Raw genomic sequence first — 26,669 nt, 5'->3', positions numbered from 1 at the left:
TGCTGGTGTTTATGGCTTTTCAACTGTGCTCTTATCATTTAAAAACCTTGCTTTCTCACCTGTGGCTCTGTGAGACACCCACATGAGTCAAAGGATGATTGAAGTAGGTTATACACAGCACTGTGGGCTTAAAAAAAAAAAAGAAAAAAGAAGGAAATGGGAAGCATGGTTTGTTAAACTTTCAGTCACCGTGATTAAAAGTACTTAATAGAAATGGTAAGTAGTAAGAATCAAAGAAGTCACTTTTGATTGACTGTGTCTTTTTAATCACAATTGAGACATTCTTGAAGAATTTGGAGGTGAAGAGCAGTCCAAGCTTAATGTTGCTTTCAAGTAAGTTTAGACACTCACCTAAGCAAGTGACTCTTGATTCTGGAAATTATCCCTTTTCAGATATCAGCCACAGGGGCCAATAGAGGTTAAACAATTTTAATTGAAATGGGTGTGAGAATTTGAGCCAGTTATTTTGTGCTTGAAGGAGGCTTGCACTGACCAAAGCTCAGACACAGGTGAGTGTTGGTATACATCAGCTGAATCACAGTACCTGAAACTAAGTGTAAATAAAAGGCAGATGTGCATGCAGAGGAGTTGTATCTTAAGTTCATTGTGCTATAGAAGCACAGCTGTAGTTACTGTGACTCAGCTCATATGTGGTAACTTTTTAAGTGGTGATAACTGAATACCAATTCATAACACTGGTTTAAACCTAGTTTATGTCTGTTTAACTTGCCTGAGTAAACATTAAACCTGGTGCAGCAATAAACTACTTTAAGGAGTTTTACAGGACGTTTTGTGTAGCATATGGCTCTGCAGGTTGCTGAGACTAAAAGCACAAGTTTAAGTGCTACCCTAAGTGATTTGTGTGCTTAATTAAATGGAAACTTGGTTTTAAATTGATTTGGGCTTTTATTTTTCAGTAGGCAGAAGATGTTTAGAAACTGCGTGAACATTTATTGCCTGTGCTTGCCCAAAAAGGGATGCTTAAATTTGTCTATCTGTCTGTACACTCTCTGGCTTCCCAAGGAGAAGGAGGAAAGGCAAACCAATGTAAAAATACTGTGGGTAGTTTAAAATGGGCAAGGAGTTTTCCCTGATGCTCTTCTAAGAACGTCTCCATGTCAGCTTAGTAGGTGCAATAGGCAAGGCACCTGCTTATCTGTTTTGGAGAATTTTTATTGTTTTTATTTGTAAAAGGGATATTAAGTTTTGTAAATATGTGTCTTTATTTTGGAGCTAGATGAACTCTGTGGGATGTATCCTTGTATGAGTGTATCCAACATCTGTCACATGCAGATGAATGTAGAAATTCACATATGTGTGTATGAAAATATACATGTACGTACACACACATATATGCACACATATGTTCCTACACTACTTCCTTTGTGCTTGAAAGGAGAAGGTAGCCCATCCTCTCTCCATATCTCCTGCTTTCAGCCACACAGTCCTGTATACTCCAGAACCCCAGACAATTTTTAGAGCTTTCCTTAAGCCAGTTCAACTAACTGGCAAAATGGCAGAGTGCTGTACCCTGAGGTACAGGAGTAGCAGAAGTGTGTGTGCAGCCAGAGAAGTGGGACCTTTTCCCTCGTACTAGCAGTGAGCAGGTAGGCTGACCCACTGGGCTTTCTGAAATCTGCTCTCAGCTTTTACACAGCCTCAAAAAAATCTGCAGGATTTGATTGCTGTGTTGTGGGTTTGAGGTTGCTCTTTGTCAGAGACCCCCTTGTCAGGACGACAAAAGGGAACACGGCAGGTGTCCTGCTGTGGGGTGAGTGGATGTGGTCACGGCAAGGGGAAGGGTGTTTCTAAAGGATGGCTTGTGGAAGGAAAGACTTCAGCTGACTTCAGTGGGGCACAGGTCAGGCTGAGTTCTTGGCGTATAGGTGGTGTGTTTGTGTTAGCATTTGTTTATAGACGTTAATAGCCCTCCATTGGGGTGCAATGGAAAGTTTTTTGACAGCTGGTGCCATTCAGAAGGGTTGTCAGATATTGGAATGGGCTGCCCAGGGAGGTGGTTGAGTCACCATCCCTTAAGGTGTTTAAAGGTCGTTTAGATGTGGTGCTTGGAGATGTGGTTTAGGGGTGTACTTGGTAGAGTAGGGTTGATGGTTGGACTCGATGACCTCAAAGGTCTTTTCCAACCTGAATGATTCAATGATTCTGAAAGAATACTGTGGCCACTGAAATACAGGGTGATGTGTGCTTGCTCCAGGCTGGACTGTGGTGATAATAGTGTGTGAGTGATACATCCTAAATGAGCGAGAGGGTTACTACTTTGCCTACACTTGTTGGGAAGAGATGTGGCTTTGGAATACCAGCCTGAACTGTTTGCTGGCAGCCTACATTTGGATAATGTTTTTCTGAGTGACCACTGATAGGACCTGACCATGGGTAGCTTGTGGGACCAGACATGTGGGACTGGCGTATAGAGTTGAGGTAGTTTCAAGTTTCTCTGTATAGAGATTATGTGTGTGGGGGCTATCTTTGTAAAGTACCTTTTTGAAGGGAATGGAGGTGGCACACGAATGATCGCTCTTACTTTACTTCTCTATGTGTTGTTATTCTGACAGATATGTAGAGCTGCAGCAACATGGTTTTAAAATACTCATTCTTAATGTTTGAGTTTGCATGTATTGAAGGGTTTTTTTTTACAGCTATGCCATGAGATTTTCAACTGAAATGACTTTCATTCTGGCATGAGACTAGCATGTGAAGTTTTGGCTTGGGAACAGTAATCTTCAATGTTAATCAAAATTCAACACTTGTCTGTAATCCCAGGAAAACAAGTTTTTCCTACTGATTTTTCTGTTCTTTTTTTTAACTTGCTAAACTCTGGTTTCGCTCTTCCCCATCCACCCCCCAAGTCTAGGTCCTTGTCCTCAAAACCTAACATTGCATGTATGGCAGGGATAAATGCTCTTCTGTGCAGTGCTACTGGCTACACAGGCCAGCTAGTGCTTGCCCCTTTCCTAGGTAGCCATGTGCTGTATGGTCTATCTGGTTCTTTTCAGCTTTGCACTAGCTAAGGGATTCTGCAAACCCTTAAAAGTTACTTTGTACATTTCTTTAAAGGAAAAAGGTTTGTATCTCCACTAGTTTGTGAACAAGCAATGTCTATGGGACTTAGCAAATTGTTGGCGTTTGTGGTGAGGTACATCTGATCATCTTCATGGCCCTTCTTTGGACCCACACAAGCAGGTCCATGTCTTTCTTGTGCTGGGGGCCCCAGAGCTGAACACAGCACTGCAGGTGGGGTCTCATCAGAACAGAGGAGAATCACCTCCCTCAACCTGCTGGCCACACTTCTCTTGATGCAGCCCAGTGTGCCATTGGCTTTCTGGGTTGTGAGTGCATGTTGCTGGCTCATATTCTGTTTTTCATCCACCTGCACCCCCAAGTCCTTCCCTGCAGGGCTGCTCTTAATCCACTCATCCCCCAGCCTGTATTTGTGCTTGAGATTGCCCTGACCCAGGTGCAGGACCTTGCACTTGGCCTTGTTGAACTTCATAAGGTTTGCATGGGCCCACCTCTCCAGCCTGTCCCTCTGGATGGCATCCCTTCCCTCCAGCGTGTTGACTGCACCACACAGGTTGGTGTCATCAGCAAACTTGCTGAGGGTGCACTCAATCCTACTGTTCATGTTGCCAGCAAAGATGTTAAATAGCACGAGTCCCAATACCGACCCTTGAGGAGCACCACTCATCACTGGTCTCCACTTGGACATCGAGCTGTTGACCATGACTCTTTGAGTGCGACCATCCAGCCAATTCCTGATCCACCGAGTGGTCAGTCCATCAGATCCATGTCTCTCCAGTTTAGAGACAAGGATGTTGTGCCGGACAGTGTCAAAGCCTTACACAAGTCCAGGTAGATGATGTTGGTTCCTTTTCCCTTATCCACCATCGCTGTAACGCCATGGCAGAAGGCCACCAGGTTTGTCAGGCTCGATTTGCCCTTGGTGAAGCCATGTTGGCTGTCACCAGTCACCTCCTTACTTTCCATGTGCTCTAGCATATTTCCAGGAGGATCTGCTCCATGATCTTGCTGGGCATAGAGTGTCAGTATTGTCTTAGGTCAGCAATTAGGTGGACCAATGGCAAGGAAAATCCTGCTCAGACCTGGATCTGGTGAGCATCTGGCTCAAAGGCAGTATGTGGATGTGTGTCGCTCACTTCAGAGTCTTCTTTCTACAGAAGTTACCTAGAAGCTTCTGCTTCTCGGAAACATGAAAAGAAGTTCTTGACAGAAGGATGAAGGTCTTCCTGCCAAATCAAGAGCCTGCTCCAAAATGCAAAGGTTCTTGCAATCATCATTTATTTAGCTGTAGGAACTTTTTAGCAATGACAGAATATAATTTTTTCAATAACTTTTTCAGAGAAACAAATGAGCTGTTTTAGCTGAACCATAATAGAAGTAAAAATCAGACTGAGGAAGAAATCCAGAATAGGAAATTCCATCTCCCAGTAATTTATTCTAGCAGTTTTTTTGAGTAATGAGATACTGTGATAGTCTATAAGAGTAGCCAAAACACCTTCTGCTTCATTCCCATGTCTTTCCATGGAATACCTAGTATGGAGAAGCCTCATGTTTGTTAGGCACCTCATAATGCAATGATTTTTAAATTACTGAATTATTTAACTTCCAATAAAGAGTCTGTGTGTTTAATTCTGTGTTCTGTAGGTTGATGTCCTTAAAGCAACAGCTCTACCCCTACTGAAGAAGTTTGGAATTGATGGTGAAGGTCTGGAAATCAAGGTAAGACAATTTGTTCCTTTCTTTTCTAGCACATGTTGAAAACATACTTTTGCACTGCTTCACAGGGCCATATGCTTGCTGCTGGTATCTGTCTCTAGCAGATATCTAGTTGTAGCCACACACATTTCTAAAATTGCCTCTTGTTCTTGTTTTAAATGGCATACCAGCTACACAGTGATTGAAGATGTGGTATGAGAGATGCAAAGGCTATGGGTAGAGAGAGTAAGGAGAAAGTAGTGACTTTTCTTAGTCTCTGAAATCTCTGCAAGCTAAAAAACCTTCTTGCTTTCTTGTTCCTCTTCAGTTAATTTGGTTTCTTTTTCCTTCCACTTGCTCTTCCTGCCTTGTGCTTAGGGCTAGGGAGTAATAGAATCTTTCGCCTCCTTCACTGGTGGAGGAGCTGGATATGTGTTTGGGTGATGGAGGTTTGCTTCCAGTTTGGAAAATACAGGAAAGAAACTTTTCTTTAGAGACTACACTCTTTACAGACCAAATAAATCTGCACGTAGAATAGCTTTTTTTTTTTTTTATGTTGGAGAAAGAAACTATAGCCTTTCAAAGTTAAGAATGCTCATTTAAAATCTGTGAAGGCCCTATCTGTGCTACTGGTCTTTGCTTGCTCTGCTAAGCCTCCTGCCAGGAGCCTCTCACTAGGTGCCTCCCCCGACCCTGCACATGGCCCATGACCCCATGTCATAGCCCTGGGACTGTCACCCCTGCTCCAGCAATCCTGCAGCAGATCCAGCCTACAGCTCCCCACAGCCCTGCACTGCCTGGCCATGGGCCCCCTGAGCCAGAACCCGCCATGGGCGCATGTCCCAATCCCCATCCTCGTGGATGTTGGCTGGGGCGGTGGGACAGGGTCGGGCTGGCCAGGCCTGTTTGTGGAATGAGTTCATTCTGATCCCCCATATGCACACTAAGCATCAAACAAGACTTCCTTCAGCAGTGAGGTGCAGATTTGCTGTTAGAGACTGCTCTTAAGCCAAGGTTGCCTTCCTGGTAAAGTTGTTGGGGTTTTGTTTGGTTGGTTTTGTTTTGTTTTCTGTTGAGAAGCTGTGCCCTGCTGTACTTGAGAGAAAGGGGGGAAAAAGAAACCAACTCTTGCTCAAAGGTTTGTGCAACATCCATTTCTGCTGTTAGGATGTCTTTTTCTCACCTGTGTTTACGTAATACCCCTACTGATAGCATTTTGTCATATGTTAAATGAAAGGTATAATTTTTGAGTATGTAAGTACATTATTTGTGCTCTTTAACCTGTGTTTTTCATCCATTGTTGTTTCTAGATCAACCGGAGAGGAATGCCTCCCAAAGGGGGTGGAGAGATACTGTTTGCTTGCCCAGTGAGAAAGGTCTTGCAGCCTATTCAGTTCACAGACCCTGGCAAAATCAAGCGCATCAGAGGAACTGCGTATCCTTTGCTTTTTTTGTTTTTCTTCTTTCAAATGCATTGCCTTAAAAAAAAATAAGTCACCCAAAATGAAGTCACGGAAGGGCACCCATGTTGCTGAGCATGTATCTGGGTAACACAAGGTGATATTCAACAGAGGAATCACACAACTCAATTTCAGGACCATGTCTCAAAATTGCCGTGTTCAGAACATTGCTGTTCAAAAAGCATTGGTAGACAACTTAAATAAATTTAAAACTGAACAGCACTATTTAAAATCTTTTCAATAGCAAGAAAACATTAAAATGCCTTCCATCACATAATGTAACAGCACTAAAAGGAATCTTAACTTGTGTGTGAATGTGGGGGTTTTTATGCGTTGAATAGATGGCATTTTGTCTGTTAATCATTCCAGCAGAATGTTGGATGGGAGCTTAAATCTTAGTTTAGTTTACATCTCACAAATGTTTTGGGTAGCTTTTTTTTAATTTATTTTTCTTTTGTGGTTTTTATATGGTATCTGTCATGAATCTGATCATCACCGTAGGAAGAAAGCAGAAATCCCTTACAGGCAAGGTGTATACTAAAGGTTTTGTTTCATGAGCTCATGCTCTCTCTTGATCATTGCCCAACTTGTAGTTTAATTGTGATTATGAGAGTCCGAAACATGATCTGGCTTTGGTTGCTCAAAAGGAAAGCAGGAATGGGGACAGGTTTCCTGCAGACTTGCAGCCTGTTCCTTCATTTACTTTATGGCATACCATCATAATTGCATGTGAGAACAGGACGCTTTGACCTCTGTTTCCAGCTGTGGCATTCGGATGAGTGCAGCATTGCCAAGTGAGAGCAATTTTACTGGGTGCATACGCTATAGAATAAAAAGGAGGCAGCTCATTGTGCTTTTGGTGGTGTCTTTCATGGTCTTGCCATGAAGAAAGTAATTTCCTTATGCCCCTGTCCACCCATGTAGTATGTAGTTCTATCCTCTGTTTTTGTGTGAAGGAAGAAGAATGTTCATGGCTTTAGTGCTGTCTTTCTAAGTTGATGTTAATATACAGCACCATTCTGGGCTACTTTGACTGGATTTGGTTGATGTATGTGAACTACAGATTTTTAAACTTCCACTTTTCTTTAAGTTTTCCTGGGCTTTTTCTCAGGGACAAAGGTTTCCCTTTAATAAGCCTGGTGAAAGGCAGTCTCATTTTAGTTTAGCCATTAAGTGATCCTTCAAGCCAGTAGAAAACAACATCTGTAAGGATAAGTGCTTAGGTCTTTTAGATGTGCATTTTTGCGTCAGATTCAACTGAGCAAATCTGCTTCCTCACAGCTGGGAAGCTTGTGTTGCAGCAATCTTTTTGTAGTCATCCAAAATACTAAGTGTACCAACTGTGTAGAATGATCAGTTTTCTGATTTTTTTTTTTTTTTAACTGGTTTTGCTCTTAAGATCTTAAAACTTTTGGTTTACCTACTTGCAAGAGAATACACCAATGCAAGCTGGGAGATTTGAGAGTGTTTTTCTCTGCATTGCTATGTGCATGTAGGTGCAGATAGGTGGTTAAATGTGCAGAGCATGAATCTACATCATAGTTGGGACGGAATCTGGAGCACGGTGTGCTTTGTACATATGCAGGTCTGTTGGGAATATCACTGAAGCAGCACCTGAGTAAAAGTGCAAAAAGGCAGCTCATCTCTTGTGTATTGTGAAGAGGGGGATTGCGGGGAGCAGGAAGGTGGTAATTTCTTCTTCCCTGGAACTCTTGCCCTCAGATGCTGAGTGACTAGATCACCAGTGAACTTGATAGCCTCACAGCACTGCAAGGTAGTCAGAGAGAGCAAAGATACTATTTTTTTTAGCATTTTAAAGTTAATTCTTCATTTGTTAAAACTGTCTTTAATATCATCTACCCGCTTTCTCCCTGATAGAAGGACAGGATTTCTTGCTGCTGATTCGGAGCAACTTCACCCATCAGCATCTTTTAGTAGTATATGAAGAGCAGAGCATGTAGGACTTCCTCCATCATAAGAAAGCACAGCAATTTAAGATTATTAAAGGGTATTTTTAAGATGGATGAGAAGCCGAGAAAACTCATGTTATTAAGCAGGTATTCTTTATTGCGGCGCCGGGCAGCACAGGGGATAGCTCCTTCTATACGTGCGCGCCCAAGCATTAGGATTCTTGCCTTATATTTACAGCTTTCATGTTTATTCAATACATTTCTAAGAAAAGGTTGGGTTCTTCTGATTATTTCCAGGAATTCAATAACATAAGTTCCTCCCATAGCCCTGCCTCAGTCTGCCCAAGTTATGCCTCCACCAGGGGTCCTTGGTGGTCATTGGGGATGAAGGTCTGAGCCTTCCTCAGGGTTGAACTTTTGAACTTGTCCTGTGGTGCATGTCCTGTACCATCCTGGGTCTTTTCCAGTTTGCAGAACCAGCTCTTGCTCGCTGCCCTCCCTATCTCTCCTGCTTAGTCTTTTGTGTTCCTTGAGCCCCACAGTCTGATTGAAGGGTTCCACCTGCTGTCCTTCGCTTGGCGGATTCTGCTTCATCCTTGTCTTTAAAGTGTTAGTTAGTCAGCGATGGATATATGCATAAGGGTTAGTACAAATCAGCCTCCCTCCCTATCTCTAAAGGCTGGTCAGCAGTTCTTTTCTAAAAGCTAGTTTTCTAAAGGCTAGTTAGCCATTCTTTATTACAAATGTTTACCTAGTCGTAGTAAGCTGTTCTTCTGCACGTCTCCTGTGTATCTCAGTTCAGGGTGTATCAGTGAAAAGACTGTAGAAAGCACTTAGACATATGTGCTTCTCTAAGTACAGGAAAATGGACCAGCGCTCGTGAACGGATGTATAGGAGAAAGCCACATTTTCCAAAATAATGCATTGGGACTTCTTGGCCACTTGTCAGTCTCTGGTTTAAGTTTCTTTTGTGACCACAATTAATTCCTTAGCTTGAAAATGTAGATACTCTGTCCGAGTGTCACCACAGATGTCAAACAGAATGGTGGAATCTGCAAGGAGCATCCTGAATAAATTCCTCCCTGATATTTATATCTACACAGATCATATGAAGGGGATCAGCTCTGGAAAGTGAGTATCCAGTACTCCCAGGGAACAGAAATGTAATTCTGCGTTTGTTCATCTGCTAGGGTATTCTGATCTGTAATTTTGTTGAGTTTTAGACCATGATCTTCTATTTTGCTGACTTGAAATAAATATTTCTCACAGGGAAAAAAGTGGAATGATTCACTAGATACATTTGTGTAACTCGTTGTACAGGGATAGAAGTTGTGTGTTTTCTTAAACAAGGAATATAGTATGTCATTAGTGGTACTAAAGGCAACTTGAGTTCTCCTCAGTTTTAAACCTGTTGCTTTGAAGTGAGATTAAGATCAGAGGTGTCATGGTAAGTTGTGAAAATCAACTCAAGCTTGACTGTTCACCCTCTGATGGAAATCATAGTATTAAGGATAGGACCACACTGTTTTAGAAGATGTTTGAGCTGTATGGGTTGTCTTCTGCTTTGCCATTACGTAAATAGCTGAAGGAGTGTCCATTCACCAGCAAGGACTGGAAAATTGAGACATTAGTTTACTGTAATTTCGCAGATTTTGTTTGCCAGCAGAACACTGAAGTGATGGATGCGACTGAGACAATTTTACTGATATCTATCAGCCTTGTTGTCGTCTTGTTACTTTTCGTTGAGGTTGAAGGAGTTCTGGATGACTAGTTTGTCTTCAGTCTGTATGCTCAAATCCAAGCACGCACATTTTCTTTCACTGTTCCTGCTTTTTTGAAATATTACTGTAAAGAAAACTTGTTAGTTTACAAGTTTACAAGTCTAAAAATTGTTGACTCGCTTTTAAGTATTTTTCCTCTTTTCCAATTCTTTATCATATTTAATATCCCGGGTTAGTAAGTCTTGTGGCTCCAGATGTTGCACTCCAGTGATTAGAACTGAAAAAACTTTCCTAGGAGCTGAGTGTTTTGGGGGTCCTATTTTGGTTTTTATCTGTCTATAAAGTGAAAAAGTCAAATGAATTGGGGCAGCAGCATTTTATTTACTACTTGCATGGGTACCCCATGCAGAGGGATAAATAATAGCCTGGGAAGAATCACTCCCCACCTTGCTGGTGCATGTGGCTTTCTGATACTGCCGTGCTGTCACATTCAGCATAAGTCTGGCACCAGTGCAATTGCGGTGTACCCGATACTAACATTGTGCCACTTTCTCAAAGCTTTTTTTATTACCTGGTTCCTAGTGCATGTGTGTATGTCTCTTAGCAAGACAAGGAAGGAAAACAATATGCCTCATTGTTTCCAATGCTGCCTCTGGTGATGAGTAAGACCTGCAAGGACTAGTTCAGTTTATCTACACCCAGCCCAAACAAAGCCCTGATTTGAGAATATAGAGTCTTGAGCTATATCCCTTCCACAGTGCCAAAACCTTCAGGAAATACATTACTTGAGCATCTTCTGCCACTTGTAATGTATCTTCCTGGTTCTGTGTTGAGTATTTGCAGCAAAAAGCTTGTGCAGATCCTTCTTAATACTGTCTGCACGTACATGAGGCACTGGATGATTTTCATTTTTATTTAGGCAGATTGCCACATGCTACTGAACAGTAACAAAATCTGCCAGGGGCTATAGATATTATACAAGGGATACTTGTCCAAAAAATACCATCTTTGACACTGTTCTTGTCTTGCTGTCTAGATATCTCTCTTTCAGAGGAAGTAAAGGAGAAGAGAAACGTCTTTAACATACTTTCTGTGTTGCTCAGCAAATGCAGGCCGTTAAATATGGGTGGGAACCACTGATTTTTTGTTGTTGTTGGTTTTTTGTTCCCACCCTACTGAAATGCCTCTGGACAAACTGTTGTTTTTCTGGCATTGGGAGAGTTTGTATGTATTGGTGTTCAGGGTTTGTTTTTGTGGTGTGTTGGTGACATTCCTTACAGTTTTGGGTCAATGAAACTATTCTAATTAAAAAGTTTGGGTGGTGGAGGCAGCAGGAGTCCAGAACTGTGGGAAATCCTGTATGTGGAGTAAAGTTAAGGTAGCCTTATTTTGAATGGCTAGCTATTGGTGCTCTTCCAGAGTCTACAAAGAACAGGATCTTGTGACTTCCTTTTTTTTCCTTCCTTCCTACTTGCTGATTCCTCAGCAAGCTGTACTCAGCCATCTGTGACTTTCTTGTAGCAAAGGTGTTTCTTAACTCTCACAATAGCATTTTGTAGGATCCTAAGATCTAAGGAAAATAAGGGAGTTTGTTTCTTTTCTTCAAATCGTGTGTTCAGAAGTCTGACACAGTTGTGATGATTTGGATGGTATTGAACTTAAAGTGAAAAGAAGTTGATTGGATCAAACCTTTTTTTTTTTTTTAATTCTTCTGCTTGGTGCCATGGCTATGGTCTAATTTTGCTAAGCATTGAAGCTTCCAGGGAAAGAGCTTGAACCCTAAAGAAAGTTAGTTTTGTTTTTTTATGTCGCAGAGAAGAAACTCTAGATACCTTTGAAATGTTCACCAAACATGAGTTAAATAAATGTGAAAGGTACTTTCACATAAAGGGTTTTTTAAACAGAGGTGGGTATTTATGAGGTTTGGATGGTTTATTCTTTTGTTTTTCTTTTTTTTTTTTTCTTTCCTTTTTACCCTTTTGAAGGGTTTGTGCTAGGAATAGCCAGCACAGTGGGTTTGGGGCAAGTGGTACTGCGTTTAACTTTTAAATACTGTTGTTAATGTTTTTTCCAGGCTGAATCAAATGTGTAGAACAGGAACCTTGCCAGCAAGTCCAGATTCCTAGTATTACTCTATGAGAGGAGCTGTTTGTGACTTTGTTGTTGTTTTAGCCAAACTCCCAAAACATAGAAATGAAATTATTTTTAGGAGGGAGACATTGCTTTATTCAATAGTGTGCAGAACTGGGCACTCGCGGAAGGTTCACAAATCAAGTGCAAAGCTAAACAGAAATCTCAGCATATTTATTTACTAGAATTTTCATATCTCAATTACATGCCACACACATCACTTGTCATACTCAACTCCACCTTTCTACCATATTTGCATATCACTAGCATTGCAAAACTATACTCTGCATCCGCAGGGGTCTCAGGTGGTCATTTGGGTAAGCGCCCCCTACTCATTTTGAGACAAAGTTTACTTCAGGGCGCAGCTGGAGTTGTTATTCTTGCAGAAATGCTTTGCAGCCTTCAGATATCCTTGGCTACTCAGTTAGCTCAAGTCCTTGAAGATGTTACCTTAAGATAAGAAGCATTCTGTGCATTCTCCACTGCAAGTCCTGGTGGTTGTTATTTTCGTTTTTATCATAGAATGGTTTGGGTTGGAAGGGACCTCAAAGATCATCTAGTTCCAACCCCCCCTGCCGTGGCAGGGGCACTTCCCACCAGACCAGGTTGATCAAGGCTCCATCCAGCCTGGCCTTGAACACTTCCAGGGTTCGAGCATCCACAACTTCCTTAGGCAACCTGTTCCAGTGCCTCACCACCCTCAGATCTTCCTTGGATCTAGGCTAAACCTGCCCTCTCCCAGCTTCCAACCATTACCTCTTGTCCTATCACTGCAGGCCCTTGTAAAAGTCCCTCCCCAGCCTTCTTGTAGGCTTCCTTCAGGTACCGGAAGGCCGCTACAAGGTCTTCCCAGAGCCTTCTCTTTTCCAGGCTGAACAAGCCCAACTCTCTCAGCCTGTCCTCATAGGAAAGGTGTTCCAACCCTCTGAGCATCTTGGTAGTCCTCCTCTGGACTCACTCCAACAGCTCCATGTCTTTCTTGTGTTGCGGGCTCCAGAGCTGGATGCGGGTGGGATCTCACGAGGGCAGAGCAGAGGGGCAGAGTCACCTCCCTCAACCTGCTGGCCACACATCTCTTGATGCAGCCCAGGATGCAGTTGGCTTTCTGGGCTGCAGGCGCACACTGTTGGCTCATGTTCATTTTGTCATCCACCGGTACGCCCAAGTCCTTCTCCTCAGGACTACTCACAATCCACTTATTGCCTAGCTTGTACTTGTGCTTGGGATTGCCTCGACCCAGGTGCAGGACCTTGCACTTGGCCTTGTTAAACTTCATGAGGTTGGCCTGGGCCCACCTCTCCAGCCTGTCCAGGTCCCTCTGGATGGCATCCCTTCCCTCCAGTGTGTCGACCTCACCACATAGGTTGGTGTCATTGGCAAACTTGCTGAGGGTGCACTTGATGCCACTGTCCATGTTGCTGACAAAGATTTTAAATAGCACTGGTCCCAGTACCAATCGCTGAGGCACACCACTTGTCACTGGTCTCCACTCAGAGTCGAGCCATTGATTGCTACTTTGTGAGTGCGACCTTCCAGCCAATTTCTTATCCACCGAGTGGTCCTTCTGTCAAATCCATGTCTTTCGAATTTGGAGACCAGGATGCTGTGCGGGACAGTGTCAAAGGCTTTGCACAAGTCCAGATAGATGACATCAGTTGCTCTTACCTTGTCAGCTGGTGCTGTTACTCCATCATAAAAGGGCACCAGGTTCGTCAGGCAGGATTTTCCCTTGGTGAAGCCTTGTTGGTTGCCACCAATCATTTCCACATTTTCCACGTGCCATAGCAGAGCCTTCAGGAGGATCTGCTCCATGATCTTGCCAGGCACAGAGGTGAGACTGACCGGCCTGTAGCTGCCTGGGTCTTCCTTTTTTCCCCTTTTGAATATGGAGGTGATGTTTCCCCTTTTCCAGTCAGTGGGCACTTCACCAGACTGCCATGGCTTCCCAAATATGATGGAAAGTGGCCTAGCAACTTGGTCTGCTAATTCTCTCGGGACTTGTGGATGGATCTCATCAGGTCCCATGGACTTGTACACCTTCAGTTTCTTTAGATAGTCATGAACCTCCTCTTCACTCACAGTGGGCAGATCTTCCTTCTCCCAGTCCCCGCTTTCAGCTTCTGCAACTTGGACAGTGTGACTAGAGCCCTTGCCAATGAAGACTGAGGCAAAGAAGTCATTGAGAACCTCAGCCTTCTCCATGTCCATCGTGACCAGTTCTCCTGTTTCCTTCTGGGGAGGGCCCACAGCTTCCCTAGTCTTCCTTTTATCACTGGCATACCTATGAAAGTTTTTCTGGTTACCCTTGATGCCCCTGGACATACTTAGTTCTGACTGGGCTTTAGCTTTCCTTACCTGATTCCTGGCTGCTTGGACAACTTCTGTATATTCTTCCCAGTCCACTTGTCCTTCCACTTTCTGTAAATTCTCTTTTTGTCTTTTAAGTGTGTCCAGGAGTTCCCTGTTCATCCACGCAGGCCTCCCGGCATTCTTGCCTGCCTTCCTCTTTGTGGGACGCATTGCTCCTGGACTCGGTCCTTGCATACGGACCAGCTTTCTTGGGCCCCTCTCCCCTTCAGGGCTTCATCCCATGGTACCCCACTAAGCAGATCCCTGAAGAGGTCAAAGTCTGCTCTCTTGAAGTCCAGGGTAGTGAGCTTGCTGCACACGCTCCTTGTTGCCGTGAGGATCTTGAGTTCTAGCACTTCATGGTCACCAGAAGTTTTACTCAAAAGTTTTCCCATGCGTGCTATACAAAGCTAAAAGGTACAAAAGAATTACTAGAAAATATTTACATAAGGCAATGTCCAAGCGCTGTCAGTATCAACTTGAGGAGGAGGTTGGCTGGTACTAGTTCTTGGCTCATTACTCAATTTTTGTTCTTAAATCAAACACACTTTTTCCTTTTCTTTCAGATCACCAGGTTTTGGGATGTGCCTTACTGCAGAAACTATCAATGGCACTATCCTCAGTGCTGAGCTAACCTCAAACCCTCAGGGCCAGGGAACAGCTGTGCTTCCTGAGGAACTTGGTCAGAATTGTGCTAAGCTGTTGCTTGAGGAGGTCTACAGGGTAAGTGGCCCAATATATTTTCAGTGTATAGCTGTAGAGGAAGAAAGTGATGACATACTGGTAAAGGAAGAAGTGGTTTGGGGAGAACCCTCAGATAGGCTGAGATCCAAACAGAGAATTATCTGATGCTGCCAGTTCGCCTTCATTCAGGTAAGGAGTGGTTTTGTATAGTTCTGGTAACAATGGAAGGACTTACTGGGCTGTGTTATTTCCCATGTCCAGGACACGTTACTATAAATCATTGTAGTGGCAAATTTTTCTTTTTGTTGCCTTGTGTGCAACAGAATTCAGTTGGCTTCACATGGGCTGATACTTTTTTAATAAGAAGTTGGAGGAGTAATAGACCTAATGCTCTTAAATTAGTGTTTGGAATGGGGCATATGTCTGGGAGAACATATGAGGAAGAAGGGGGGAAAAAAAAAGAAGGTAGCCTTAATGTCGGCTGCTTTATGGTGATGATGACACAGTCAGATGTGGTGAGATCTGTTGGTTGTATGAGGAATTGGCTGAATGGTTTGTTGGAAAGCAGCTAGGACAGTGTTTGCCTGAGAATCTTAAGTGCATCACAGCCTTCCAGAGTGTAAATTTTTTTTTTTTTAATTTTACATTTGTGTGAGACTCAATGGATGAGCAGCTTTCAGTCTTACAAACAATTTAGCAATTAGCTTCATAGTGAGTTTCTGATTTAATTAAGAACCTACCTGATTTTGTTGTGTATCTCCACAAACGTTAAAGTCTGTAGCTGTTAGTATCGACAAAATATATTTGGCCTTTAGGAGGCAGTCATCTACAAATTGTACTCACTGTTTAAAAAAAAGTAATTACTCTGAACTGGAATAACCTGATAGGATTTTGCAAAGTATTAAAAATGGCGTTAATGAGATTCTGTAGTCAGCTGTAAAAAATACCTCTTAACCTCATAAATCACATCCATGCCTGTAGTAGATTGTTCGTCTGTGCCTGTGTTATCTTTTCCATTCCCTGCTGCAAACCTTTCATCTGTCTGAATTACCAACTAGCCCGCTTGTTCCAATCTGCCATTAATATTTTGTCTTTGCTTATTCAATATATGCACCATGTTGCCAGAGGACTTTCCACCCAGGGTTCTTACTCATAGAAACGCCACAAAGAAATATTCTTCCTGGGTACAGTCCAGACCCCTTGCATTTGAAAGTCCAGTACGCATAGAGAATGTAGTTACAACTAGTGACTGAAACACCTTCCTGTTTCTGCAATTATGTAGTGATGGGTAGCTATTTTTGAGGGGTGAATTGTAAAATCTTTCAGTCTTCACCCCCCAAAAAAAGCAAAATAAAACCAACCAACAAACCAAAAAAAGCCAAACCAACATAAAATTTGGTACATTTGTTGCTTTGTGTAAACCTCTTGGAAAACATCTTCAGGTAGTCAGATGATTGGAGACATCAAAAGTCCGATTTGCACATACTTTTTTCAGTAGCAATGGGCATCTTTTTCTATTGAAAACCATCCAGCACTTGACAGATTGAAACTAGTGAGGAAGTTTGTCCAGATACTATACTTTCTTCAGGGTCAAATGCCAGAGAACTTCTGAAATTAAGAGAGTTGGAAAGGCCTGAACCAGATAGTTTTCTGCTTTAGTGTACCTACAGCTATTTGAATGTGATTAGTCAAAGTCTGCAGAGCATCAGGATAGTGAGGATTTGGGGAAAACAGAAAAAGAAAAAAGGGTTTGAGGAGCAAACAGTGTCAGGCAGGTCTTTGAATAATAGTCATAGGCCATGAGGTTTCAATGTTTTTAAAGATCAGATTCCAAGTAAGTGAGGCTATCAGCTGTGGCCTGCTCTGGTACCACTGGCACTACTGGAAGGCTCTTTTATGCGTGGGCCGCTTCAGTCCAAGAGTGACTGACAAGTGCTGAGCAGTGTATGGACTGCTCATGGTCCTCCACTGGAGCAGCTTGCATGGAAAAGTTCTTGTTTGTTAGCGTTTTTGGCTATTGTGCTGCTTACCCACTGAAGTGCTCAGTCCTTATTCACTGTTCATGAATTCCCTGCTCCCTTTGTCATAGGCAATATGGTGTGTTTCGTCCTGTAGTCTTCAGAGTGCACACTATAATTTGTGAGATGCACATGCTCACTCACACAGTACTAGCCAGGAACTTGGAAAGATGGACTTTCTCATAGATTGGGATTTTTTTTTTTGGTTTGGTGGGTTGGTTTTTTTGGTTTGTTTTTTTTTTTTTTGAGCTTAGGTCAGTTTGACTTAGTATTGACCCCAGAAAGGATATAAAAACTTGTTGCAAAGCATGCAGTGTTTATTTAGTTTGAAGATACTTTTTCTTTTAGGTTTCTTTGCCTAGATAAGACATCTAGTGAAACATCAGTAAAAATTTGGGAAAGCTGTGCATGGAGCAAGAATAGGTTGCTCTGAACAGGCACTCTTTAAGTCCCACTGTCTACACCGGCTACTCACTGAATACAGGGCTCAAGGAAGAATTTCTTGCCCTGTGTTTAGATCCTCTCTTTATGAAACTTTTTTCTCCATCTGTGTCTTTTCCTCTAGGTACTGTGCTGCAGGAGCTGGGGAGAGTTGACCAGAAAAGGGCAACCTGAGGGCACTAGACATAATTCTCTGTAGAAGGATTTTAGCTGTCAGGGTCACCCACAAATCTACTGGAGTTCATTACTGTTAAAAGGGGTCAAGGGGCATCTCTTAAAGTGCTTGCTTTATGCTTGCTATTATGAGAACTTTATCATCTAGGAAATCTAAGGATTTGAGTCTTGCTATGTTAAGTGCTAAATGGTCGCTTTTATTAAGCCTTCAAAAAGAAATTAAATTGTATGATTCTTGGAATCAGTGGAGCTTTTTTATGTATATTTGTTGATGGAAAGTGTCTCTGAAAAAGGGGGCATGGAGTGACTGGCTAGCATTGTCTTTACGAATCTGTATGCAGTTCTTACCTAAGCTTGGTTGTAGAAGGCCAATAAGGATCTTCCTCTTGCCTTTGAAAGGCATTGGTTATGGGAGCTTCATATAGCAGGCGATTGGCAGAATGGAAGGTCCTGGAAGGACTGGAAAAGGATTGAATGTTTATATTCCTTGTGATCATGAAAAATAGGGGAGGATGCAATACCTATTTTAAGGCTGAGTTCTTTAATGAAGAAAAGTCAAGTTGTTAGGAGGGGTGGAGGGGCAGGGGGGGTATGGCTGTTTGTTTTAATTAAGTAGAGCTAAAGTGAGGGAACAATTTCACTGTAGGCTTAATTTTCAAGAGGGCCTTACTTCAATGTGACAAGGCTCTGCTCCATTCTTGGGGGGGGGGGGGGAAATGCAAACCGAAAACCTTCTGCACTTCATGTAAGAAATTATTAAGGCATGTGCGTGTGTAGTGCACAGGTAAGGGAGGAAATCGCAAGTATGCCAAAATATAACCAAGACTAAATGAAATCTGGGGTCAAGCTCAGGAGAATGATCCTCTTCAAAACACTGTTGTCCAGTACCCAGAGTTGTGATATTTGTATGTGCATGTTAACTGTTGTTTGTCTAAAAACATTTCAAAATGGATGTGATTTTAAGTGATCTGTGACTCTAATTGTCACATCCAGCTGTCAGTGGAAACAATAACAAAAAATCTGCCATAAACTGAATGAATATGGACTAGAAGCTGGATCCTAGGTTGGTAACGAGTGCCAGCTATTTTGGAGCAAATGTCAGTACTTTGACTCTGACTTTGTCCATCCCAGTTCTCTTGGGAAGGTTGTGTTTGCTTTTGGACTCTTGAGTATGTGGCAGGTGGATTGAGAGAAAAAAGTTGTCCTCCTTGGGAGTGGAATGTCTTTCATTTGGCTCAGGTTACTCTTCTCTCATTGTTAGATTACAAGCAAATCACCTAATTTTCCCTGTCTGGCAGCTGCCTATGTGGGAATGGGCATAACAGTGCATTGCTGATGCACAACAATAGTGGGGCTGACTGACTCACTGCAGCAAGAGAGCTTATGTAAGCAGCTAGGACATGATGGATTGTCTGTGTTTAGCCTGTACCCCGGGCTAAACTGTAACAGTCGCTCTATCACCCAACAAACCTCACCAGCCAGGGAGGAGAATTGGGAAAAATGAGAGCAGGCCCATGGGTGGAAGTGAGAACAGATTTTAATGAGGTAACACCAGTACCCACAGAGATACAGAGTTATACTCAGCCAAAGGAATATCCAGCCCTCAGAAGCAGGGAGAAGCCAGAGGAGGAGCAGGAGGAACTGCAGCAGGACCCCTACAGGAGCTCCCCTTCCTCAGCAAACCTTCCCCCTTCACAGTGACCATGACATTATGGTGTGGGCTACCCCTGTAGCTAACTCAGGTCAGCTACCCTGGCTGACCTGAGCCTCCCTAGCGTGGCTGGCCTATGATTCTATCCCAGCCAAATGAGGACATGGATGCATCGTGTTTTGCTATATTGTTAAGGACATGGTTGTTTCCATGCTGATTGAAGCTTTTGTATATATTTGGTCATAAAAATATATGTTTTATGTTTTCAGCTTTAGAAAAATGAAAACAAGCTCTGAATATACAGTTTTCATCCAAGTGATAAAGAGCATCCTGAATTATTAACTGAACTACAAATACAGAAAGTCCTGTGTCAGGAATAGTCCTTACCAAACTCTCATCTGCTTCTTGTACATGTTTCAGTTTGGCAAATGCAGCTGGTGAGAGCTGTGGCTCTAGATTGCACCAGCAAATTCTGTAGGTACCCTGTTCACTCCAGATAAAGCAAAATTTTTATCAGTACCATAGGGGGCATTAGGTTGAGTGCATGAACTTTACTTTGGTATGTCAGGTTCATGCAGTTAAAAGGGCAAAATCTGCTGTAAGAGCATGTTGCTAGGAGTTAGGTCATAGTAATGAATGTAATGAAGACATTTCCTTCGTTGTGGTGTATCATTTGTTGCGTGAAGTGCAGAGGCATTTTTCAGAAGAATGGAGTTGAGTCTTATGACACTGAATCAAGGCCATCTTGAAAATTAAACCTTCACTAACTGTCCTTGGAAAGGTGGTCCTTTCTGCCCTCTCACTGAGTAAGTGTGCTGAGGTTGTCACATCATTGTGTTTTCTTAATCTATGTCGTCCAAAATTTATTTTGCCCCTCCTTTGCCTTTTTCGATGGTGTAATCTCTTAAAATGGTGACAGGTTACTACTTGCCCACAAAGGTAACTGTCAGTTTACCTCATTAGAGAATTTGGTTTTAAAAGGATGAATGTTTAGTTTTGCTCTCTCCAGAGGGCTTAGCATTAGGTCTGATCCATCAGGAAACTGCTCACAGATTTCATGGGGCCACGGATCAGGATGAATATGAGGACAGTCTGAAATATTATGCCAGGTATTTTTCCTATTTTCGATGGGTTTGCATTGTAAAAGTTGGTAAATTCTCTCTACTGCAGTTCAAGCTTTGTAAACAAAGCCTTCCATTTCTAATTTATGTATGTGTCGTGGTTAACACCTTCCACATACAAAACAATTTACCATGCATGTATGACTTCCTATGGGCAAATATGTGCAAGAGTATGTGTAGTTCTACATAATTTTATGCATGGCTTCTTTCACATAGCAGTTAAAAAAATCTTTCCATTTTAAATATAGGGAAGAAATGTGTTACAAATGTAAAACCACAGAAGTTAGCAGCAAGGGCTTAAGCGGGTGTGTATGAAACAGCTTTTAACTTGCTGGTTAGCCCCTGCTAACGCTAAACTATTTGTCAGAATGTAACTTCATACTTATCGTAAAGTCCTGCAATTCATGGTATCTTCAAGCGTACATGAACTATAATACCTGTTTTCAATTTACTGCAAATAAATTCTTCAGTGCTTACGTTCTGTGATGTTAGATAGATGGGAGGGATCTATAATGTGACCTTGTTACTGGGGTTTGGTTTAGCTCTGTTTGTTTCCCAGCCTGTCATGTGACATTAATTTGATGTTGCTACAAAATCTAGATTTTTATCTTTTTTGGCCCTTGAAAATTGTGAGTGGTAATTCATGCTTTTAAGTGTGTCTTTCTCCTTCATTACTCTCCTCCCATGCCAATTTATGGTTTGTACAGAGTTTAATTATTAAAACATTTTGGTTTGTAGGGAGGCTGTGTAGATTCAACAAATCAGAGCCTTGCTCTGCTCCTGATGACCCTTGGACAACGGGATGTTTCCAAAGTCCTGTTAGGACCTCTGTCTCCATACACGTAAGTTCAGTTTAATTAACCGGTCTTGTTTTATTGCGCAGTTATTTTTTGTATATTGAAGACTTTGCCTGTGGCTATGAATAGAAACAACTTGTACCCATCTTTAAATGAGACAGGTGCTATAAGTTACCTAGTGTTTATTTCTACATATTAGAAGATTATTCCCTTACTGTTCTGTATTATTACTGGTTCTAGGAATTGCAGAGATGGGGTTTATTATTGGGTCTTAGTCTTGAACTGTGTGTGTTCATCAGTTTGCTTTTTGTTGCCTAGTGTACACTGCTGGTTTTTCCTAGTGATCTCTCTGTAGCTGTGGTGTTAAATGGCATGTTTCAAATGCCTAACCAAACATTAAAGCTGTGATTGTCCGTAGGAAACAGCTTAAGAATTCAATTCATGTAGCTATGTGCAACCCTGAAACTTTAGCCCTATCAGGGAGCAGACTTCTATCTAGGCCTTCGGTCTCATTTTTGATTCAAGTTTTGTCTGTGGCTGGTAGTGGTTCAGAAAATAGAAAAAGAGTAATTTCTTATGATGGTAGTTGCAACGCACAGGTTGGAGGAAGGGAGTCCAGTTTGAAAATTGTAATTTACTCTGTCAGACTGACAAGTATTTGACTAGATCAGTCCTAGAGCAGTTTTCCTTTAATCAAATGGAGGGAGGGTTCTTTATTTGATAATGGCATCAAATATTAAGACTATGAACTGTCCTTTTTCGGTTATCATGGTACCGGTGCTGTATACGTGAAAGGTACAGTACTGTGATAACTGAAGAATGGTGGTGCCATCACATGAGAGCTAGAAATTGCCTAACTGCTATTTGCAACCTGTGATCTCTTGGAAACAACATTCATCAGATTTTGAGGGGAAGACAGGGAAGCCTCCCATTGCACAGGGGTAAAGTAATCCCCTGTAAAGTATCCATGTGAAAGGCTTACAAAGAGTAGATATCGGTGTTTGAAGTGCACAGTTAAGCATGTGAAACAAACCAATCACCTGTCATTGTCCAGGCTCTTTTTTTGGTCTTTTTTTTTTTTTGATGCTATGAAAGTCATGCAAGTGGACTAGTTTTTTGTAAGCAGTCTGATTTTAAATAGGTGAGCTGTTGCTTATTCCAAGCAGGAGTGTGTGGCAGGGATGGAGGTTAGGAGCAGACATTGTGAAGCAGCATGTGTGACAAGAGATTATAAAATCTATGATTTTGTGAGAATCTGTGACTCATCAGACCTGTGAGGATCTATTCAGACATCATGCAGCTCTGTCTGCAGCATCCCCATGCCCTCACTAAGGCAGCTCATAAAGGGTTGGGAAATTTGGCTCCCAAGCAACTCATTGGACACACAGGCTTCTGAAGTGAATGGCAGTGCTGTCATGTTCCATTTCATTGTCCCTTCTTTTCTGTCTTCGGGCTGTGACATCTCTGCACTTAACACTTTCACCCTGCAGAATCCGAAGCTATTTATAAGCTCTTATGCTAGATTGGCTTCCCTGTCTAGCACAATGTAGCATGAATGCAACAGTTCAGCTGGCAGATGAGAACACTGTGTGGGGACATGGTGCATCAGAATATGTCCATCAGAATGAGGAAACATCTCCTGAATTTGTGTCTTTCCACGGGAGACATCCTTTGCCCCTGATGATGGCATGGGGTGGGGGCAAGTAACACCATAAGCAAGGCTGTCCTGAGTGGCACTGGGGATACCAGTCCTAGAAAGACCACTTGGCCTGTGGCCATCTGGATCACCTTCTCTCATTTTATGCTCCAGATTTCACAGAAGTAAGCACCTCTCTGTCAAGCTGAGCTTAAAATCAAATGCAGGCCGTGTTGCCACCTCGTAGAGATCAGTCTTGCAGGACAGGCTAGTCTGCGTGCAGGTCAATCGGCATGAGCCAGCAGTACGTGACAGAGAGCTGCTGGAAAGCTCGAGTGCCCTGGCCCTTGGTTTCCCTTGAGGGGCTTCAAGCAGAGGGGTCAGGGCCAGGCACAGCCCCTGAGGTGGGGCTGTCTCGGGCAGGGCGCCTCTGCCCGGCCGGGCCGCGGTTTTCTGTAGTTCCCCGGGGTCGGGGGTGTCCTTCGTCCCCGCCCGGGGCCTGTCTCCCCCCTCCCCGCAGCGCCCCCGCTGCGCCTCGGGCCGGGGCCGGGGCCGGGGCCTCCCCGCGGGGCAGCGCCCCCTGGCGGCCCGCGCCCCCAGGCACTGGCCGCAGGCCGGGCCGGCAGCGGCGCGTCAGGCCTGGCTGCCCCCGGGCCACGGCGGGGAAGGTCCCGAGCGGGGCGCTGGGGAGCAGTACCGGGGCCGCCGGCGCTGCCAGGCTGTGCCCCGCTCTGTTCTCGGGGCAGTCGAACCAAGGACGCGTTGCTGTTGCGCAGGTCTTCTCCCAGACTGAGCTGCAAGTTGGTCGCTTTGCCCTGGCAGCGAGCCGTGCAAAGTGGTTGTGTACCTTTTGGTGCTGCTTAGCAGGCTTCTTGGAAAAGATATCACTCAGATAAACAGACTTTTTACTTTTTTTTCCTTTCTTTTTTTTTTTGGTAGTACAATGGGTTTTTCTTTGAAATTGGCTGGCCCTGAGAAAAACCTCCGGTGTGGCTGATGTAGCTGTCCCTGGGCCTAAGGAAAAGTGTTCAGCTCTGCCTTGTTCTTGCCTGAACACACGGTCTAAATTACCAGCAAAGTAAAACCTCTCTGTACTTCTTACCCCCTCCCTCAGTCTCCCAGTTTGCACATGTATGTTTGGTGCAGCCTCCACCATTGTTTGAGGTGCAAACCTTCCCTCACACGACCCATATCAGCCCCAAGCTAATACAAATCTGCTTTCTGCTGTGCTTCTGGCACATACCCCTGCCTTTCCCCCCTCTTTTTCTGCTATTTCCAGGGCTCTTACCACTTGTGCTTCTGCTGCTGCAAGACAGACCTGGCCTCTTGCTGCTCCCAAATTCTGCCCCAATGTCCCCAGGCAGCTCCTCTTAGCTCCCACTCTCATGAGCCTTTCCTCTGTACCTGGCGGCTGTGGCAAAGCCTTCTTGCTTTTTCTCACTCTGCTTTATTCAAAAGGGAGAAGAGAGAGAGAAGCATGGTAGTCCATGTACGCAAAGAGAGGTACACCTGAACTGATCCCACCAATGTGTTGCAGAGTTTGCTGATCAGCTTTTAGAATTTTTCCCTAAGCCTCCTGCTCCACGCTGCCTCTGGCATTTGTACAGTTTATTCTGTGCTCTCCTCGCAGTTCAGCATGCTGCTCCTGCTGTTTTGGGCTTGGCTGCTTTCTTGGCTGACAGAGCTCTGGGAAAGGACCCAGCTAAGGAGGAGGCTGGTACAAAGCGTGTTGCCTGTCAGCTTTACTGAAGCATTTCTACCAGCCTATGCCTATTTGCCTATTATAGCAGCAACCAGAAACCTTGCAGTTGGGGAAGCATGGAAATAAAGGGTCTTTTCAGTTTGTTCTTTCAACTGTTAATCCACTTGATCGATGAGAGGGCTGGAGTCTGGGCTGAGGCCAGTTAGCAGCCCAGGAAGGTGAGATAGAAAGGTGTACATAGCATGGGGAGCCATGTGCCCACATTCACCCTGCAGAGGTGTTCAGCTGACTGCCCCAGAGGTAACTGTCAGATCTTGCTAAGCACAGACCAGTGTAGATAACAGCAGTCTCTTTGTCTGGCTCCTGCTGTTTTCGTCCTCTCCCCATACACCTACCTGAGTGCAGTAGCAGCAGCATGCCCAACTGAAGTGGATACAGCTATTCTTGCTCCTGCAACTTCCATTGTGCTTATTCACAATGTCTGTGAATAGGAGCTGCCAGGAGGGTTTTGGACACCTCTTGATGTTGCAGTGGGGACAGTCCTAGCCTCTTGATCTCCTGCTTCTCATTTTGTGGGTGCTTTCTCTCAATTATGTGTGATTAGCGTGCATTTATGCTTTCAGCATGCAGAGCAGAGGCTCTTTCCAGATTGCCAGCCAAACAAATGTGTGGACTGCATGTGCACATTCCCTCTCTTTAAAGGTTAAACATAACCTAAGAAGGGCACATACCAGTTGCTGCAGGAGATTAAACCTTAGTTCAAGACTGCAGACTTGCTTGTGGCCACGACTGGAAGAGACCAGACTCCTGTCAGGAGCAATTACCAATTTTATATTTGCAGCCTTTTGGTGTAATTGCTTGTTCTCTGTTTTGGGGAAGCCAGTAGGAATGTTTTCTTGGCTGGTTTTGTCATTTTTTTAATACTTCTCAGTAGTTTTTTCTGTCACTCACTCCCCAGTCAGTGTGCATTTAGTAGCACTGTGTCAGTTTAGGCTCTTCAGGCCTCTCATTCCAAAATGATGAAAGGAAACAATTTTTTTTTTTTTTCTGAAAAGGAGGAGAGAAGACAGGAAGAATTCTGGGTCTGAATGTGACTCTAACGAAACAGTTAACTAAGAAGTGGACAAGTTAGTAATACAAATCCAACACGTGCTTTAGGGTCTGATGTGCCTTCTTAAAACGTGCACTCAAGGCCAACCTTTTGGCTACCCCTGTTTCTCTTTTATTTCTGCTTTAAACATTGGAAGAGGGGGAGGAATACCACAGGTTGGTGTATGCAGTTCATATGCCCATGATGGAGAGCATCATGAGTAACTGACCTTGCCTGGCTACATCCCTTCTTTCCTTTCGTCTTGCTGTGTTACCAGGCATTTCTTCTCTCTCCGCTCACGCAGAGAGTGCAGTGGTTTCAGTAGGGGTCACTAGCTACTTCTGCAACACAAGTGAGAACAATGTTTGGAGCCTGTAGGCTTGTTTCTCTGTACTAAGCAATATTTTCATGTTCTATTCACTGTGGTCATTGCTGGAATCAGCACTAGTACATAGTGCTAATGGGCATTCTCTTTTGTTTCTTTAACTCTGTTGTTTTCTCTCCCTCAGAATTGAGTTTCTGCAACACCTGAGAAGCTTCTTCCAGATCATGTTTAAAATCGAAACAAAGACCCCTGAGGAAGAGCACATGGGCGGGGAGAAAGTCTTAATGACGTGTGTTGGCGTTGGATTTTCCAACCTTAGCAAAACTATAAGATAAGAAACATCTGCAGACTTCATGAAATGGGGTGGCAGAAAACGCTGCAAAGATCTGATAAAACCTCCCTTTCCCTGTGCTTATTCTGGCACAGGGAAACCAGTGATGATTCCAGTGCAGGTACCCAAGCTTGCTGCATGTAAACAATAAAGCTGACTTTAGGCTATTTAGACCCGTGCTGTTTATAAATGCAATGCCAGTATGCTGTGCTGCATGGAATGGCTGGCTGGAGTCTCAGCTGGCGTGGGACTCTTTGCACTGTATTCCACTGCATGGGACACAGGTGCCTCTTATGTCCCTGTACCCTCAAGTCTTAATGCAGTGGGTGCTCTGGTTTTGTTTATCTGCAGACTTCACTCAGCTTTTTCTGAAAGGTTTAGATAGAGAGGGAAAA

General features: G+C 43.5%; 1 protein-coding gene across 1 annotated transcript in view; it reads left to right on the top strand.

The window, feature by feature from the left end:
- The window catches only part of RCL1 (RNA terminal phosphate cyclase like 1), a 31,056-nt gene extending 4,657 nt beyond the window's left edge, over positions 1-26,399 (top strand). The window contains exons 4-9 of the mRNA XM_086479666.1: positions 4,684-4,758; positions 6,045-6,169; positions 9,110-9,235; positions 14,871-15,027; positions 21,132-21,235; positions 26,128-26,399. Coding sequence (XP_086335792.1) covers positions 4,684-4,758; positions 6,045-6,169; positions 9,110-9,235; positions 14,871-15,027; positions 21,132-21,235; positions 26,128-26,278 — 738 coding nt within the window. The 3' untranslated portion in view covers positions 26,279-26,399. The remainder of the gene's footprint in view (positions 1-4,683; positions 4,759-6,044; positions 6,170-9,109; positions 9,236-14,870; positions 15,028-21,131; positions 21,236-26,127) is intronic.
- The last annotated feature ends 270 nt before the right edge of the window (positions 26,400-26,669 follow it).

This window comes from Leptosomus discolor, chromosome Z (assembly GCF_034619465.1).
Source record: "Leptosomus discolor isolate bLepDis1 chromosome Z, bLepDis1.hap2, whole genome shotgun sequence".
NCBI lineage: Eukaryota > Metazoa > Chordata > Aves > Leptosomiformes > Leptosomidae > Leptosomus > Leptosomus discolor.
This window is presented reverse-complemented; position numbering and strand designations above follow the sequence as displayed.